General features: G+C 43.9%; 1 protein-coding gene across 16 annotated transcripts in view; it reads right to left on the minus strand.

Annotated features, from left to right (window-relative positions):
* Positions 1 to 20,704, minus strand: part of LOC137357516 (dystrobrevin beta) — a 580,754-nt gene that overhangs the window by 353,390 nt on the left and 206,660 nt on the right. For all 16 annotated transcript variants that reach the window (XM_068023985.1, XM_068023970.1, XM_068023952.1 and 13 more), the window contains 2 exons: positions 18,313 to 18,398; positions 286 to 440 (listed from right to left, as the gene is read on the minus strand). In XM_068023985.1, coding sequence (XP_067880086.1) covers positions 286 to 440; positions 18,313 to 18,398 — 241 coding nt within the window. The remainder of the gene's footprint in view (positions 1 to 285; positions 441 to 18,312; positions 18,399 to 20,704) is intronic.

The following is a 20,704-nucleotide window of genomic DNA, read 5'->3' on the forward strand; positions in this document are numbered from 1 at the left end:
AGAGAGGATTTGGATATGGTCCCAAAGGTGAAAGAGTATGGTTTCCACTGCAGCGCCAGGTCATTCAAGCGTCATTTTCTTCTACAACTATACACATTATAGCTTTCAAAAGATCTGGAGATTATAATTCCCAATCCAGATAGTTCCAAACCCTCTGAGAACTGAATTCCAATATGAACATTCTCCACTATAAAGAGACAAAATAGTTACATTGGAGGCAAGGATAAATGCTGATGTCGGTGAGCTCTTACAGAATTGAGTGCTGAATTACTCCAAACCTCTCACCTGTTGTGGGAAGCAAGTTCGTACCGCATGTTCCATGTAGCCAAAGGATGGACCCTCAAACACAGCTGTAGGCAACTTCAACACCTCTCTTAGGAACTGGTCAAACTTTATATACATCATTATTCCATTGGAATCTGATATCTGTGAGAAAGTATCTGTAATACACAAAATTAAAAACTTAAGAAAAGCTTGGTAGAAAAGCTGGAGTAACTGCAAGTTAACAGACTATAATAATGGAAATGCAAACAGAAAATGCTGGAAATACTCAGCATCTGTGGAGAGAAAAACAGAGTTAACGTTTCATCAGAACTTCTAATCGTGGGTGGACCCTAAACACAATGGGTGGAATTTCAGTTGGAATCCACATGGAATAAGTTGGAATCGGAGACAGTAATAATGGAAACACTGATGCTAATATCATGAAGCAACAGATTGAGGCCCACAAAGCTCAATTCCCTATCAGAACTTCATCAAGTGGGCAGGTGCCAATCTTAGGCTGCAGGATCAACAAGCAAGGTAAGGGAAAACCAGTGGTGCAAATGTCATATTGTCAACCCTTCCGAGCAGCCAGCTACAGGCAAACTGTTAGTAGTTTGGGAATAGGCCAGGCACCCAACTTCTTGGCTGCTGGTTGTCAGGGCAGTGAGAGGTTAAAAAGCTGAGGTTCCGAAAATGAACACTGGGGATTCGCCATGTCACTGCCCGACAATTCGAGTTACCCTTTTATCTCAATTATTTATCTCAATCCCAGCTACCCCTTACTAATTTCTTATCTATGCCACAAGATTACCTCCTATTATGTGTTCCTCAGTTTTAGGCTGCCTGTTCTTGTTTAAACTTTACGAAATGTCTTCTGAAAATCCATGAATTTTACATCAACTTGTCTATCTACCACTTCAGCTGACTCCTGTCAAAGATTGTATTCACAAAGCCCTACTGGCTCTCTCTGTTCAGCTAATACATTTCCAAGTGTTCATTTACTCAGTTCCTGATAACAGATTCTAGCAATATTTCCACTATTAACGTATAAATTGAGGTACAAATACTTGGTTTGTCCCTTCCTGTTTTTTTGAACACTTATATAATGTTGGTCACCTTCCAGTCATCTGGTTGTTCAACCTTGCCCGTCTTAGAGTGAAGACCAAAGTACGAAAAGTCCTCATCAGGGAACTCCTCTTTGCTGACGATGCTACATTAACATCCCACACTGAAGAGTGTCTGCAGAGACACACAGGATTGCGGCTGCCTGCAACAAATTTGGCCTAACCATCAGCCTCAAGAAAACGAACATCATGGGACATACGTCAGAAATGCTCCATCCATCAATATCGGCGACCACGCACTGGAAGTGGTTCAAGAGTTCACCTACCTAGGCTCAACTATCACCAGTAACCTGTCTCTCGATGCAGAAATCAACAAGCGCATGGGAAAGGCTTCCACTGCTACGTCCAGACTGGCCAAGAGAGTGTGGGAAAATGGCACACTGACACGGAATACAAAAGTCCGAGCGTATCAAGCCTGTGTCCTCAGTACCTTGCTCTACGGCAGTGAGGCCTGGACAACGTATGTCAGCCAAGAGCGATGTCTCAATTCATTCCATCTTCCCTGCCTCCGGAGAATCCTTGGCATCAGGTGGCAGGACCGTATCTCCAACACAGAAGTCCTCGAGATGGCCAACATCCCCAGCATATACACCCTACTGAGCCAGTGGCGCTTGAGATGTCTTGGCCATGTGAGCCGCATGGAAGATGGCAGGATCCCCAAGGACGCATTGTACAGCGAGCTCGTCACTGGTATCAGACCCACCGGCCGTCCATGTCTCCGCTTTAAAGACGTCTGCAAATGCGACATGAAGTCCTGTGACATTGATCACAAGTCGTGGGAGTCAGTTGCCAGTGACTGCCAGAGCTGGCGGGCAGCCATAAAGGCGGGACTAAAGTGTGGTGAGTCGAAGAGACTTAGCAGTTGGCAGGAAAAAAGACAGAAGCGCAAGAGGAGAGCCAACTGTGTAACAGCCCCGACAACCAACTTTATCTGCAGCACCTGTGGAAGCGTCTGTCACTCTAGAATTGGACTTTATAGTCACTCCAGGCGCTTACCATTGTCTCTTGAGACAAGGAGGCCAAAGAAGAAGTCATCTCCCCAAATCTAGTGAACTCTAGAAAATTTTAATTAGCTCTCATTTCTTTTATAATCCTTAGGTGGAAATCATCTAGGGCTGGTGATTTGTCTGGCTTCAATTCCATTAGTTTATCCATTACTATGTCACTATTGAAACAACTGTTTTAAGTTCCTCTCCCTTACATTTCTTGGATTGTATCCACCCCTTCCAATGGGTTGATTGATGACATGCTTTTTCTAAATTATCACAGGAGACAACTTGCACCACCAATACCACACCCAATCCAGCCACTAAGATAAGAAATGCCTTTCAGAGAGAATGTTTCAAACACCAATTTAGAGTAACTTCAGGTATTTATTGTCCCAAGTACCACAATATACCGTAGATCACGGTGTATAATTCGACCACTGAAGCCTCCAAGTATCGTTCCAAAAACAGGGGTCAACTTATATGCTGAGTATAAAATGTGATCCGACAGTGTGTGTGTGTGGTCACCATATTGCGACGTTGAAAAAAAAGACAGTAATATGGCGCAGTTTGCTGAATAAATTAATTCAACAAAGATACCTTTAACCAACATCAAAGCATTTTAAAACCCGTCAAATTCATTGGGTGGATTTTACAGCTCCTTCCCCGACGTCGGGGGTGCGGCAGGGGAGGGGCCAGAAAATGCAGAGGCCTACCACGGGCCTCGACACTGGGAAGGCCCGGCCAGATATTGCCAGCGGCAGCAAGGCCTCATGGGGGCCCCCCCTCCCCGACGCTCAGCAACAGGAGCCAAATTTGCATAGGTAAATTTATTTAAATATATGAATGAATTATGTACCTGCTCCCGCCATCCATTCCGGTGCCATATTGGTGCCAGTGGCTGGCATTCCACACCTTCCGATCTCACGGCGGAACATTGGTGGGGAAAGGAAAGCTGGTAAGTTTCTGTGTACGGTGGGGGGGGGGGGGGGGGGGAGCAGCATCAGTGTAATTTAATTGGTCCAGGGGACAGTGGGAAGGAGTAAAGTTTAAATTTTATGAACTTTGGGGGGTGGTGGGGGGGGGAATGTCAGGTGCACCAGGTAAGTGTTTTTGGGGGGGCGGGGGGTAGGGGATAAAGAGGGTAGGTACTTAATTCAATGCTTATTGGGGTGTTGGGAGATAAAGCGAGGCTACCCGACCCAAACCCGACCAGACCCGATGACGTGCGTCGGGTTTGGGTCATAGAGTCGGTTCGGGTCTCTCTTCAGGTCCAGTATTCGGGATCGGATCAGGTCGGGCTGGACGCGGACAGTGCTGCTTTGCTCCGGGAAGTAATCTTCAAATGAACATTCAGGATGTCAAGGCGGGAAACGTGCAGTCAGGACTCCGCACTCTGCAGTAAAGCCTGGCTACCCGACCAAACCCAACTATGTGTCGGGTTCGGGTTCGGGTCGGGCATTTAAAAAAATTATAGGACTCGGGCCCGGGTCGTGTTTTAATTTTATACCCAAGCCAGGCTTTAGTGGGATAGGCACAGAATCAGGTTATTTAATTTTCTAAAAACAATGTCCCTTTAAATGTTAAATTGCAATGTAGGGCTCGAAGCCCTTTAAAAAATGCCGCCAGCGCCTACACATTTAAATGTTTAACATCGCGGTGGCTCCACAATGTGCGGTCCGCACAGGTGGACCACCATTGTTCACATCCATTGCCAAAATAAATGTAAAATACAGCCCATTGTCTTCGGTATCTGACACGAAGAGTTCATCGAATTCATTCTGAGTCACTTGGGCTATGATGTCATTGTCAGGATCCCATTCTAGATCAGATAAGGTGCTTTCACTTTCATAACTATCCCTCTACAACAAATCATCTTCCTCTCCATCCATTGAATTGGATATTCTGCATTTTTGAATGATCTGATGACAGTTTGTGCACTAATAGCATCCCACGATTTGATGACGAATCCACACAAATCATCAAGCAGAGCAGCGCACATATTTCCACTCATTGTGAAGGTTTTTTCCTCCGTCAACCATCAACCAATCCATTCGGCACGAACATGATTCTTGAATGGCTTGTTGAAGCACACATCCAAAGGTTAAACTACGGATGTTAGACCCCCTGGTAGAACTGCAATGTGGGTGTTAGTTCTTCACGGGTACCTCTTGATCTCATTGGTTATATGGGACCCGAACCTGTCCCACACTAATAGGCTCCATTCTTTATGTCGGCCAACGGGATGCCTATTCCACACGTTATCAATCCAAAACTTCACTCCATCCTCATCCATCCAACCATTGTCACGAACCTGCACAAAATATCCTGCAGGGAACTTGATGTTCGGCATGGTTTTACATTTGAAAATTACCATAGGCTTTAATTTCATTCTGTAGACCATGTAGGCTGGTACCACCATGAATCTTGTTTTCTCATGTCCTGCAGTTTTTACGAGAACTGTTTTTGAACCTTTACACTCCACAGTTCGGCTGCTGGGCATTTCATTCATGTTGCCACTGTGGCATAATGGATACTCATGTTTTTGCTGCTGTCTGATGAAGAATTGCTGGAAACTAGTAACTTTGGCATCAAGGTCTTTTGGTAGTCTCGAAGCAATCTTGGTCTCCTGCCACAACACAAGACATTTTTGCTCCATAAAGCGGCTACACCAACTAGCTGATGCTCTTCAATCTTTGCTGGACTCGGGGTTTGATTTGGCCCACATAAATGCATATATACGCATTGCATTTCTGGTGACCACGTAATCATTCTGATGAGTTTCGAGGACCCATTTCAATATATGCTTCTCAAGATCAGGCCAGTAACTGGTCTCTGTTCTCATGGCGCATTTGGTCTTGGGTATCTTTTCAGGGTGGATTCCTTCTTCTATTCTCACACCAGTTTTTCGCAAACACCGAATTCCCTTGCTACAGCAGAGTTATATCATGAGTTTGCAAATATTACGACTTTTAGCTTGAAACCAGCTTCATAGTTCATTTGTTTTGCTGGAGGACCCACTTCACTTCATCATTTGCCACGCAGGGTCTGCTCTGCGCGAACATGTCTTAAACTCCTGTGCATCTTCGCAAAACAGCCCGTATCGCCTGCTTGATCCCTTGCATCCAATTATAAGGTAATTAAAACATGCATTTGTGGGGTGCAAAAATTGAGGCTGACTATTAATACGAGTATTACGTGTCATGGCTGAAAAGGGGGGGGGGGGTCAACTTATATGCCGAGTATGTGAAAAAGCATGATTTTCGGGGCTGGAAAAATTGAGTCGTCTTATATGCCAGGTCAACTAATATGCTGAGATCTATGGTCTTTGATTAAACATCAAGGACAATATGCTTCAAGGATATTTAAACTTTATTAAAAACGTAAAAATATTTTGAAAAATTTTAGTCAGCACTTCAACAACACTCTGACAAATTCTTCAAGAGCAAAAATTGCAGAGGCCTGGAAATGGTCATCTGCCCAACCTTGCAGCCAGAGAGCCATTGCATGCTGCAGGAATGATCTTGAAGAAGCAAAGACTTTTTGGGAAGAAACACAAAGGAAAAAGGAAAGCTAGCATTTTAATCCATCACCACATTCATGGAGTGTCTGTATCTTCATTGGCTATACAGCACTTTGAGGCATCTGATGGTCATGAAAAGTACTATATAAATGCAAGTCTTTTCCTTCTTCTCTCACAATTTTAAAGTACAGGTTCACTACTCAATGAACTAAAGCACTCAGACCAGAAATGTTCCAGATTGGAGCTCTGATTTGTACTGAATTAACTGACCTTGGCTAGGGTGACTGCAGAAGCATTACAATCAGCCTCAGTACCTCCAGGTTAGCACTGACATGTTCAGGTGTGATGCATCTGTGGTCAAATAGCCTGCCAACACACTCAGTCGAGACTCACAAATGAATAATGGCTATTTGTGCAAAGACAATCTGGATGGGTGCAGCTCCAACATTCAAGAAACTCGACACCATCCAGGACAAAGCAGCCCGCTTGATTGGCACCCCTTTTACAAACATTTACTCCCTCCACCACCAATGCACAGTGGCAGCAGTGCGTACCATCTACAAGATGCACTGCAACAACGCACCAAGGCTCCTTAGACAGCACCTTCCAAACCCACAACCTCTACCAACCAGAAGGATAAGGGCAGAAAATGCATGGGAACACCACCACCTGCAAGTTCCCCTCCAAGTCACACACCAACCTGACTTGGAACTATACCGCTGTTCCTTCACCGTCGCTAGGTCAAAATCCTGGATCTCCCTTCCTAACAACACTGTGGGCGTACCTACCTCATATTGACTGCAGCGGTTCAAGAAGGCAGCTCACCACCACCTTCTCACGGGCAATTAGGGATGGACAATAAATGGTGGCCTGGCCAGCGACGCCCACATGCCGTGAATGAATTTTTAAAAATCATGGAATCATGCTCCAACAAGGAGGCAATGCCTCCAGTACAACAGAGAATGGGAAAGAAAAATAAAAACTAATGCACTTGGGGACAAGAGTTTATTACTTTATGTATATTTCACTCATTTCATTTTGTGTGAAAACTAATGAACAGACATTAAACATTTAAACACACTCAAAAATAAATAGCTCAGTGGGCAAATGCATCATCTGACACAGTCCTCTGCCAGACAAGCCCAGAGACCCCTAGTTTGGTGGTCAGGATGGTGGTATCGGTGCTGCATTTGCATTCAGCAATGCTTGCTGTGAAGTGCACAAACATTGACATCATGTACGATGATGATCAGATTCACCTCTAATAGCTGCTGTACTTGCTGACATTCAGGTCTCTAAATTATCTTGTGCAAAGACTGGTGGCATACGAGTTGGTGTGAATTCCTTCGTCTGTTATTTTGATTAAATAATTCAAAGATTTTACTCGCTAAGCCCATAAATGACAATGGTGGGACAGTTCCCATGGAGCTGTGCCACTGTATGACTGAGTGCCTTCAGAAGATCAAGCAAGAATACTGGGAGACTTAAAACTATGTTTTCCCACACCATTCCAACTATGTAGCCATTGATCGAATGCAATATTTGCCGATGAGCACAAATGGAATGACAGAACTACAGAAGCTAACAGCGCTGAAGGATTCTGCCCATCATGTCCATGATAACTCATTGCTACAGTATTGCTCCACTGCATGGTTACTGCGGACCCAAACGTGCCCAGTATTTTTTGAAATTTTCCAATTCTCCTTAGTTTTAATTGCTGTTGTCTATTAGAATCAAAAAAGTTTTAAAACACACCTTTTAAATATGTTTACAGATGAATGTTAACGTATAAACATTTTTGCGAAATTCTTTCCTTCCTCTACTCTGACATGAAAGCCAATTTCAGGTAACAGCAGTTAAAACTGTTAAGTGGGAGGACAGGAACCCGGTAAGCTGGCAATGCCCATCATGTTTCCCAACCTCCCCTCCACCAACTCCCCTCCCCTCCACCACCCCCCCCACCACACTCCCTTGGTGAAATCAATCAAGCAGATCTGTTCCACCAAGCTCAGATCTAGAATCCTAAACTTCGAGGATGAGAACAAATAAAATGCAACATAGCATTATTGCCGAGAGCCCGGATTGCTGCAAAAATCAGATGCAATGTTATCTGAAGCCATGCTTCACAGATGCAGTACCATATGACTGCCACGAGAGAGCAAGCAAACACAGTCATGGTGCCTTCAAACAATGAGTTTCTGTTAAACAGGATGATGCTGTAATTGGCTAGAATGTTAAAATACACAAATCAAAGACAGTGTTCCATTAATAGCAAGCTCTTCGGTGTCCTTTATTATACATTCACCACGTCAGTGAATAAAAGTTTAGAAATATATACACGGAACTGCTCACAATAGGTTCTCAAAGATACAATTTCAATCCTGGTTTCAATCAGTAGTTTCAATGTTTTTAATTTTGAACTAGCAAAAACAGAGATAGACATGAAAAAACAAAGTAATTTACTCGAGTTCTGAATATAGATGGGGTTAGATTGATTCAGTTTCTTTAATTGTTGCAATGTAAAAGTTCAGTGAATGAACTCAGAACAATGATGAATATCCAAGATCATTGTGAAAACATGCAACGTCGAGAAAACAGAAACTTCGTAAAACTAATCAAGTAATTTTTATGGTAAATGATTTTGACTCCATTTACAAAAGCTGAAAGTACTGTTTTTCTGTAAATGCTGAACTTATTAAGATACATCAATAGTAAAGCCTCACAATTCGTCAGGAGTTCTGCCAATTTCCTGTCTTAACTCCTGCAGCAGACTGGTGGCTGCAAAGGAAAAAAGGCGGAGACCTGGCAATACCAAGTCTCTGCCATTTCAGGGAATTTCCTGACTCCCTTGTAAGGGGCAGAACAAACATGAGGAAAATGACGGCGTGGAGCTCCTGTTCCTGCGCCCTCTCGTGGACCCAGAGCTCTCTGGCAGTCAGACCACAAGTGACTGGATCCCTTAAGAGTGCTTTAATACAAGGTCGAGTGCAGGTTGGTTAAGGGGAACACTGCTGGGGTTAGGCATGGAAGGATCTTCCACTCCCTTCAAAAGTTGGGACATAGCAAAAGTTTCTGAGGGCACGGGGCAGGAAATTGCCAGAGAAGGACTCATAGTGGCACTTCTGGTAATTAAGTCTGCCTCCAACCCTGCAATCATCGAGATCCCATCCTGCAGATTTTTTGTTGCAGGTTTTTTTCAAAAGGAGGTCCAAATCCTTTGTGCAGCATCGACATTTGTAATTTTATCAATATCATCTGACCAGTTTATTTATATCTAACAGAAAGTGAAAAAAATGCAAACTGAACCAACTGGTGACCATGTATGTATTTTAAATCTTACAATCGAACCTCAACCATCTACACTCACATTATCCATGTTCTCGAATATCTGAGTCAAGTTTCCCAGAACTTGAGGCCAGCCCACCCTCAGAGAATATGGACAGAGTCAAAGATACAAGAGGAGAGTACTAGGATCAGTTACAAGTAAGGCGGCCAACAGGCACCCCAGTTGGTCGTGAGAGAGAGAAAGCAGCAGGGCAGCAATGGATGATTGGGGCTAGGTCAAGAGAGAGGTACACGTCGAACCATGTAGGTAGACCAGCAATTAGTGAAGCATGTCAGAATATCAGCAGGTGTTACAGCAACAGAGTCATAGAGTTATACAGCACAGAAACAAGCCCTTCGGCCCATTATGTCCATGCCGGCCATCAAGCACCTATCTATTCTAATCCCATTTTCCAGCACTTGGCCCATAGCCTTACATGCTATGGCGTTTCAAGTGCTCATCTAAATATTTCTTAAATGTTGTGCAGGTTCCTGCATCTACCACCCCTTCAGGCAGTGAGTTCCAGATTACAACCACGTTCTGGGCGAAATTTTTTTTCCTCAAATCCTCTCTAAACTTCCTGCCCCTTACCTTAAATCTATGCCCCCTGGTTATTGACACCTCCGCTAAGGGAAAAAGTTTCTTCCTATCTACCCTATCTATGCCCCTCATAATTTTGTATACCTCAATCAGGTCCCCCCCCTCAGCCTTCTCTGCTCTAAGGAAAACAACCCTAGCCTATCCAGTCCCTCTTCATAGCTGAAATGCTCCAGCCCAGGCACCATCCTGGTGAATCTCCTCTGCACCCTCTCCAGTGCAAACACATTCTTCCTTTAATGTGGTGCCCAGAACTGTACACAGTACTCCAGCTGTGGTCTAACTAGCATTTTATACAGCTCCATCATAACCTCCCTGCTCTTATATTCTATGCCTCGGCTAATAAAGGCAAGTATCCCATATGCCTTCCTAACCACCTTATCTACCTGTGCTGCTGCCTTCAGTGATCTATGGACAAGTAGACCAAGGTCCCGCTGACCCTCTGTACTTGCTAGGGTCCTACCATCCACTGTATATTCCCTTGCCTTGTTCGGCCTCCTAAAATGCATCAACTCACACGTCTCAGGATTAAATTCCATTTGCCGCTGCTCTGCCCATCTTACCAGCCCATCTACATCGTCCTGTAATCTAAGGCTTTCTTCCTCACTATTTACAACACCAATTTTCATGTCACATGTGAACTTACTGATCATACCTCCTATATTCACGTCTAAATCATTAATGTACCCTACAAACAGTAAGGGTCCCAGCACTGAGCCCTGCGGTACATCACTAGTCACAGGCTTCCAATCACAAAAACAACCCTCGAGCATCACTCCAATCAGCGGAGAGTTTTCCCCCGATTCCCATTGACTTCAGTTTTGCTCGGGCTCCTTGATGCCATACTCGGTCAAATGCTGCCTTGATGTGAAGGGCAGTCACTCTCACCTCACCTCTTGAGTTCAGCTCCTTTGTCCCTGTTTGAACCAAGATTGTAATGAGGTCAGGAGCTGAGTGGCCCTGGCAGAACCCAAACTGAGCATCAGCGAGTATGTTATTGCAAAGCAAATGCCGCTTGATGGCACTGTTGATGACACCTTCCATCACTTTACTGATGATTGAGTGCAGGCTGATGGAGCGGTAATTGGCTGGGTTGGACTTGTCCTGCTTTTTGTGTCGAGGACCTACCTGTGTAATTTTCCACATTGCAGGGTAGATGCCAGCATTGTAGCTGTACTGGAACAGCTTGGCTAGGGGCGCAGCAAGTTCTGGAGCACAGGTCTTCAGTACTATTGCCGGAATATTGTCAGGGCCCAAAGCCTTTGCAATATCCAGTGCCTTCAGTCGTTTTTTGATATCATGCAGAGTGAATCGAATTGGCTGAAGTCTGGCATCTGTGATGCTGGGGACTTCAGCAGGAGGCAGAGATGGATCATCAACTTGACACTTCTGGCTGAAGACTGTTGCAAATGCTTCAGCCTTATCTTTCGCATTGATGTGCTGGGCTTCCCCATCATTGAAGATGGGGATATTTGTGGAGTCACCTCCTCCAGTTAGTTGTTTAATTGTCCACCACCATTCACAACTGGTCGTGGCAGGACTGCAGAGCTTTGATCTGATCCGTTGGTTGTGGGATTGCTTAGCTCTATCTATTACATGCTGCTTACGCTGTTCGAAATGCAAGTTGTCCTGAGTTGTAGCTTCACCAGATTGACACCTCATTCGGAAATGTGCCTTGTGCTGCTCCTGGCATGCCATCTTGCACTCTTCATTGAACCAGGGTTGATCCCCCGGCTTGATGGTAATGGCAGATTGGGGGATATGCAAGGTGAAGAGGTTACAGATTGTGGTTGAGTACAGTTCTGCTGTTGATGATGACCCACAGTGCCTCATGGATGCCCAGTTTTGAGTTGCTAAATCTGTTCGAAATCTATCCCATTTAGCACGGTGGTAGTGCCACACAACACGGCAGACGGAATCCTCAATGTGAAGACGGGACTTCCTCTCCTCAATGACTGTGCGGTGGTCACTCTTACCAATACTGTCATGGACAGATGCATCTGTGACAGGCAGATTGGTGAGGACAAAGTCAAGTATGTTCAGTTCAGTTATTTGCCATTATCCATTACCCATTTTATGTGGGGAGGGGTGGTGGGAGGAGGGGAAGCTCTTCATTATGGCAGATAATTAAGATAATGATCATGTGGACAGAGACAATACATCGCATTGCATGATCGCAAAGCTGGTAAAAAAAACAAATGCTGGGGCATCTCCATCATCCGCCATAATGGAGAGAAGGTGTTGTAATAGGGCGGAAGGATGCTGATGCATCATCAGGATTGCTAAATAATTGAAAATTCTCAAATTTTCATCCTACCCATATGGTACATGAGTGAAATAAAAATACAAATAAATTTAATTTAATCTTTTTTGGGCAATGCGGTTGATCAATGTTAGGAGATTGATGTTAGCCGGTTTCACAATAAGACAATGTCTCATGCAGGACATCTGGTGAATAATTAAGAGGGATAATCAGTGTGCAAAAATACAAGTAAAACAACTCTCTAAAAAAAAAACAAATCAACAGCTGCAGCAATAGTTGAGTGTTCTTTACATCCAGATTCGCCTCACTATTTCTGCAGTCATGAGGATCTGTTTTGTTCAGAGTGGTGGTGAACGGTTGTTTTTCAGACTGGAGGAAGGTATGCAGTCGGCTTCCCCAGGGGTCAGTATTAGGACCACTGCTTTTCCCGACCTAAATAATGACCTAGATTTGGGTGCACAGGACACAATCTTAAAATCTGCAGGTGACATAAAAGTTGGAAGTATTGTGAACTGTGGGGAGGATAGTGATAAACTTCAAGAGGACTTAGACAGGCTGGTGGAATGGGTGGACACGTGGTAGATGAAATTTAATGCGGAATAGTATGAAGTGATACATTTTAGTAGTAAGAGCGAGGAGAAGCAATATAAAAGGTGCAATTCTAAAGGGGGTGCAGGAACAGAATGGCCTGGGGGTATATGTGCACAAAATGTTGAAGGCGGCAGGTTGAGAAAGTGCTAAAAAGGGATCCTGGACTTTATAAATAGAGGCATAGAGTACAAAAGGTTCAAAATCATGAGTATCTTAGACATAGTAGATAGAGAGAAACTGTTCCCATTGGCAGAATGGTTATAAACCAGAAGACGGCGATAGAAGTTGATCGGCAAGCAAACCAATGGCGACATGAGGAAAAACATGTCTACGGAGCAAGTGTTTAGGATCTGGAATGCACTGTCCAAGAGTGTGGTGCAGGAAGATTCAATCGGCGATTTCAAAAGGAAATTGGATAAGCACCTCGAGTCATAGAGTCATTACGGCACAGGAGGAGGTCACTTGATCCATCAAGTCCACGCTGGTTCTCTGTAGAGCAATCCACTCAGTCCCATTCCCTTGCTTTCTTCCTGTAGCCTTGCAAGTTTATTTTCCTCAAGTGCCCATCCAATTTCCTTTTGAAATTACTCATTGTCTCCACATCCACCACCCTCAGAGGCAGCGAGTTCCAGGTCATTACCAATCACTGCGTAACAAATTTCTTTCTCACATTCCCCCTGCATCTCTTGCCCAACATCATCAATCTATGTGCCCTAGACCTTGTAACAGTTAATGGAAACAGTTTTTCTTTGTGTATCTTTTCTAAACCTGTCATAATCTTGTACAACTCTATCATATCTCCTCTCAATCTCCTTTGCACCAAGGAGAACAACCCTTGCTTCTCCAACCTAACCTTTTAGTTATAATCTCTCATCCCTGGAACCAATTCTGGTAAATTATCTCTGCATCCTCTCAAGGACCCTCACATCCTTCCTAAAGTGTGGCAACCAGAACTGGATGCAATACTCTAGTTGTGGCCTAATCAGAGCTTTATAAAGGTTCAGCATAACTTCAGTGCTTTTGGACTCAATATTTATGTAGCCCAACATCCCATATGCTTTGCTAACTACTATCTCAATATGTCCTGTCACCTTCAAAGATCTGTGCACATGAACTCCCCAAGTGCCTCTGTGGTCCTCGCACTGACCCTTGGGGAACACCACTATCTACCATCCTCAAATTTGAAAAACAGCTATTTACTGCGACTCGCTGTTTTCTCATTTTTTTTCCAAGCTGACACAGGTCCTCCTATTGCATGAACCTCAATTTGTTAACCAGCCTTATATGTGGTATTTTGTCAAACACTTTCTTAAAATCCATGTAGACAACATCTATCGCTTTCTCTTCATCAAGCTTCTCTCCATCTGAAGAGAACAAATTTTCAGGGTTACAGGGAAAGCATGGGGAAGTGGAACTGCAGAGAACAGGCATCAACACAACAGGCTGAATGGCCTCCTGTGCTGTAACCATTCTATCTTTTTATACCTGTCCAGCTGAATTATTTGGGTAATTAGCCACAGTCTAGTTGATACGATAGGTCACGGACTTCCCTCAACACTTTGGTCAACATCTCACTCACAAGTGTAAAATCTAAATAATGAGCTTGGGAGAAACAACGGCCACAATTTCACGATGAGGAGGTGGCCCAACTCACCAGCTGGAAGGCTGGGGGCGAGCCTGCCTCCACCAGCTCTGGAAGCTACACTGATATCTTATGGGGCCCAGGTACTTAAGTGCCTGCAGTCATGGTTTCTGTCCCTCTGACGCAGCAGATCCCGTCTCCAAGAGCTGCTGGCCAATCAGAGGACTGGCAGCTCTTCAGTCCCAGGAGTGCCACCAGGTGTGGTGGCGCCTGCTGGGGCTGCACCCAGCCAGAGCAGGAACATGGACAGCGGCCTCCAAAAAGCTAAGTGGGAGGTCGGGCCTCATCGGGAACAATCGGCTTGGCCCCAATGAGATGGGCGGGGAGGTGCAGGAATCAGAGTGTAGGGCTGGGGGGTTGTTTCAGCTGGGGTGGTCGGTGCTGCTATGGAGGGCCCTCCGTGGGGCACAGGATGCTCAATCAGATGGGCTACAACCCCAGTCTGCAAGGAGGCCTCCAGGTGTTACTAGGTACCAGCTCAGGTGCCGAAATGCCCATCCGCCACTTAAGAGCCGCAATTGCCCAAGGAGCAGGCAAGCTGCCTGCCACCTCCTCCACTGCTGGTAAAATAGCACCAGAAGTGTGTAGGTGACGGGCATGGCAGCCCCGCTATCCCACCTGATTTTACGCAACCGCAAACAGCTGCCCCCACCCCCATCCCGCAGCCCGCTTGAGGGGAGCGTAAAATTCCAGGCGAAGAAGTGAGAATGTAGTACTTTCAGAAATATTACAAAAGATTTGAGGACGAAGTGCAAGAATTAGCTCAAAATTCATGAGCATTAAAATGTAATGTCATTATGTATCTACAAGCTGAAATGAAGTACAGTCTTTCGAGGATAGAGCAAAAGCTTTAGGTGCCGTGCAAACAGATCCAGAGGGAATGTGAACCAAGATGGGTAAAGTGGGATGGGGGCAGGCACAGATAAAGCAGTGGTCAAGAACTGAACTTTGAGGCTTTGCTTCAGGCCTATTATTCATTAAGTGAATCACTTGGTTTACATTTGGTGCAGTGGGCTCAAGATTTAATCAGATCAGCCAAAGGACATAAAATCTTGTGATGTGAAAATGCTTCCATGACAACAAAAAAGGAGTCAATTTCTAAGAACACGTTCGCTGCAGAGAACCTTGCTCATTTGTCACCAATGCATATCCAAGAATCGCAATTACCTCCATCTATGATTTGCCAATTGTGTGCTGGCAACAAGCAATGTTCTCATTGCCAGTGTATACTTGGAAAATCTAGGCTAAAACTTAATGGTTTGGGAGTATTCATGGGCAGATTAGGAGTAGCAGCATGAACTAAAACAGGAAGCAGTGGCACACAAAGGTCATCAGTCTCCAATTAAGCACCTTCCAGGCTACGAGAAGATAAACGTCAGTCAGGAACATGATCATTGGAGATCTGAAATCATAGATAGGCCAGCCTTCCTAGTGGGAAATGGCACGCAACCCCGGGAACATTAAAAGGAGAGAAAATCATAATGATGGGTGTGTGAAATTTTCAAATGGTGGCCACTTAAATTGTGAAAAATAGCTTGCAGTAAAATTACAGATGTTGTCTTTACTATCTTTGGTCATGTTGGTGAGAGTTTAACTGTGTAACATATAGGTCAAGCTGGGGATGTTGACCGCCTCGAGGACTTCTGTGTTGGAGATACGGTCCTGCTACCTGATGCCAAGTATTCTCCGGAGACAACGAAGATGGAATGAATTGAGACGTCGCTCTTGGCTGACATATGTTGTCCAGGCCTCGCTGCCATAGAGCAAGGTACTGAGGACACAGGCTTGATACACTCGGACGTTTGGCCATGTGAGCCACATGGAAGATTGCAGGATCCCCAAAGACACATTGTACAGCGAGCTCGCCACTGGTATCAGACCCATCGGCCGTCCATGTCTCCGCTTTAAAGACATCTGCAAACACGACATGAAATCCTGTGACATTGATCACAAGTCGTGGGAATCAGTTGCCAGCGTTCGCCAGAGCTGGCGGACAGCCATAAAGGTGGGGCTAAAGTGTGGCGAGTCGAAGAGACTTAGCAGTTGGCAAGAAAAAAGACAGAGGCGCAAGGGAAGAGCCAACTGTGTAACAGCCCCGACAATCAAATTTTTCTGCAGCACCTGTGGAACAGCCTGTCACTCTAGAATTGGCCATTATAGCCACTCCAGGCGCTGCTCCACACACCACTGACCACCTCCAGGCGCTTACCCATTGTCTCTCGAGATAAGGAGGCCAAAGAAGGATATAGGTCAAGTGCTGCTGGATACAGGTCTGTCACTGCTGGTAGTGGCGGGAATGGTGATGACTATTGCATTGTTCAATATTAAAGCATATTAGCTCAAGTGCAAACTGCCTCAAGTAATGGTACCAATATGCCAGTGACAATGGAGCAAATCAGAGCGATTACATCACCAACCAACTGAAATTGGCACTTTCCCTCACCCTGTTCCCAATTGCAGGATGTTTTCAGGTCTTTTGTAGCTAGGAATCTTAATATAGATCTACAGTTTCTTTCTCACTATACATACAGAGCTGCCTTGCATGATAAATACAAATATTGCCCCCTAAGACTTTGAAGCTGGTTAGTGGATTTAAAATCTAAATATAAACAATTTATTTTAGGTTTTTTCCCCCATCAACTTGCAATTTTATTTTAGATAAAAGCACTAGGTACAGATTGTACACAGAGATATTAGAAGCCAAACAAAGCACTATAACACAGTTAAATCTCCAAGCTGGGAGAGGCCATTTTAAACTATAATAATTTCCTGATTATTCCATCATATTTCTGAATAATCCAGTTTGTGTTCTTTTTCCAAGAACCAAATGCAGAAAATATCGCTCCACGTGCAGAATCCATGTTCTGCATTGTACTGAAAATGAGTAACACAGCATGCGTTTTAATGCCTAATACACTTAATGTGCTGTAATACCAATCTTCGAGTCAGTCATAACACATAAATGTGTCTCTCCATGAAGAATACACTTTCTCTGCTTCCTCAGCAGCTTAAGCTAGTAATTAGCTGAGCCAAAGAGATCAAGAAAGTCTCCGCACCTAATATCTCAACATCCCTCAATTAGGAAAGGAAAACCCATTCAGAATTCAAACTCCTGATCATGCAAACATATGAATTAGGAGCAGGAGTAGACCATTCGGCCCCATCAAAGCCTGCTCCACCATTTAATAAGATCATGGCTGATCTGATTGTGGCCTCAACTCCACTTTCCCGCCTACCCCCGATACCCTTCGACTCCCTTGTTAGTCAAGAATTTATCTACCTCTGCCTTCAAAATATTCAATGACTTTGCCTCCACCACTCTCTAGGGAATAGAGTTCCAAAGACTCACAAACCTCAAAGAAAAAATTTCTCCCCGTCTCCATCTTAAATGGATGACCCCTTGTTTTTAAACTGTGTCCCCTGGTTCTAGTCTCTCCCACAAGGGGAAACATCCTTTCAGCATCCACCCTCTCAAGTCCCCTCAGGATCTTATATGTTTCAATAAGATCACCTCTAATTCTTCTAAACTCCAATGGATACAGACCCAACCTGTCCAACCTTTCTTCATAAGATAACCCGCTCATCCCAGGAATCAGTCAAGTGAACCTTCTAACGCATTTATATCCTTTCTTAAATAAGGAGACCAAAACTGTACACAGTACTCTAGATGTAGTCTCATCACTACCCTATACAACTCTAGCAAAACATTCCTATTTTTATATTCCATTCCCCTTGCAATAAACGACCACGAGGCAATCACTAGGCAATGACTCATGCTTCAAGCATGCATGTATTGACACTGGCTGAGGTCAGGGTTGGACTGGACTGTTCTGGCTCCCCCACAATCAAACACTTGCTGGCACTCACCGTCTGGGCTCATTCATGAAAGGTCACTTTGGCAAGGAGGGCACCTGACCTGCATGGAACCATATACGAGCCAGGGAGAGGCAGAGGAAGGAGAGCAATAAACTTGCATTCAAATTTTGTTCTTACTTACACCGTAGTTTGTCCAGGATCTTTCCTCCACACATTGTTGCCAGCATAGCTTTGACTGAGAACACAGTCAACTTTCCATGACCCTCACTGCAAAAGAAAATGGACTTTGTTATAGTGTGACACATCAGTAATTGGTGCAACATTAACTGGACTAACACATCAACAGTACAAAACATCTCTATTTGCATGAGTCCTGTTGATGTTTTTTACTACTGTAATGTTATTCTAGTAATGAGTTTCACTTTTTATTAAAAGAAAATTAACACAACTTGTATAATACATTTTAGAACTTTTTTTCGATTCCTGGAAGTTCACAAATTGGAATTTTGGATTAAGACAAGACCAGGATTAATCAGAATAAAAAGCAAAATACTGTGGATGCTGGAAATTATTTTTATTTAACGATTAACTATGATGCCCAGCCCATCACAGTAGAGTGACGTAGTATATACTGAAGGATAAATATTCATTGAACATGTGAAGAGTGGTCGCCTAACCCTGGCACCATGGAGCAGGAGGCCAAACAAAGGGGGAAGGAGCAGAAAAGGAAGGTTGTAGTCATAGGGGATTCAATAATTTGGGGGATAGAGAACGTTTTCTGCAATTGTGACCAAGAGTATAAAAGTGTTTCTTGCCTACTTGGTGCAAGGGTAAAGGATGCAACGAGTGGTCCGATCTGGAATACACTGCCTGAGAATGTGGTGGAGGCAGATTCAATCAAGGCTTTCAAAAGGGAATTGAAAAATTAAGAAAATTAGACAATTATCTGAACAGAAAATATTTGCAGGTCTACAGGAAAAGGCTGGGGAGTGGGACTAGGTGAATTGCTGTTACAGAGAGCTGGCACAAACACGACGGGCCAAATGGCCTCCTTCTGTGCTGTAAACATTCTATGATTCTTTGATACAGTCTCACTATCGCTTACGAGCCCTGGGAAACCTGGACTGCATATATAATAAAAGCTGTTGTAAAATTTGTGGCACACAGACTCATTAAATTATTTAAATTACAGACCCGCCTCCAGAGAGCAGGTTAGTCATCCCCCCAAGCAACCCACCTCTGTTCAAACAGGAAGCGGGCACCTTAAGAGATGGGGTGGGATGGATTTGTGATTTTTGTAATTTTAAACCCCCATTCCCACTCCTTCTCGGATTTAACTTCTCTCCCTAGTCTCTATAAAGTCCAAGTCTGTCTAAGAGTTCAATACTGCTTCATATTTGGGGAATCTCTTCTCATACTTGTGGACAGGATACAGAAAAGTGCTAGTCATGTGGCAGTTGACTTCTCTCTCGCTTCTCTCCTCCAAACTCCCTCACCATTGCAATATTTCTGGTCACTAACTACATTATTGCATTCCTATGAAATTTCCAAGTATACCACTCTGCACACTCTTCCTCCACACTGTTGAAGTCAAGACTCACTTCAGAGTCTCGAACACAAGATCCTTAATTTTCTGGAAGTCCTCAACTTATTCACTTTTCTTCCTTCTACAATTTTTAGCCTTTTAAACTCAACTCAGAATCACCAAATTACAACCTCCTAATGACCTTCTCTTTATTATTTTCAACTTTAGCAGTTTCATGCATGGACAGCCTCGGCCCTCTATCTTAGCTTTTCGCACAAGGATGAACCAGAGGCAAGCCAGCACTATTGTAATGCACCCCAGTATGAGTCAGTTCCTTTAAGAGTGATGGCGAGAGAATGGATGGAAAAAATAGTTTTCTCTTTCATGATCTTTCATCTTTTTTGGATGTCAAATCTGCTGTGCAGCTTTCAAAATCTGCACAAAAGCAGCTGCCCGTGATACACACAGTGAAATAGGTGGGGAGAAATTAATGGAAGAACAAAGTAGAAAACTATTGCTGTTTGTTTTTTTGTTCTTTTATTCAAATGGGGAAAAATAACTTACCTGATCGGTGGGAGTACTAAGTAACTTTTGTTCAAAACACATTACTCTTATTTCATCGAAGTAAACATTTTTTTCTGCAAGTTGCTTCAACCTTTTTTTGATTGAGTCAACTTTATCACTGATATGGAGACTCTTAGTAAACAGTGAGAACGATATTAACAGACATCAGGAGAACACACACTGAAATGGAGAGACATGACAGATGAAATGCAGAGAAGTGTGAAGTGATTCACTTTGGTAGGAAGATTTAGAAGGATTATGAGTTAAATGGTACAATTTTAAAGGAAGTGCAGAGACAGACACCCAGGGGTGGACACACACAAGTTTTTGAAGGTGGTAAGGCAAATTGAGAAGGCTGATAAAAAGGCAGATGGGGCTTTGACTTTATTAAAGAAGAACAGAATATAAACCTGGGAAATCAAGCTCAACATTTACAAAATGCTGGTTAGACACCAGCTGGAGTATTGTGGCCACTTCTAGGCAC

The sequence above is a fragment of the Heterodontus francisci genome, chromosome 3, assembly GCF_036365525.1.
Source record: "Heterodontus francisci isolate sHetFra1 chromosome 3, sHetFra1.hap1, whole genome shotgun sequence".
Lineage (NCBI taxonomy): Eukaryota > Metazoa > Chordata > Chondrichthyes > Heterodontiformes > Heterodontidae > Heterodontus > Heterodontus francisci.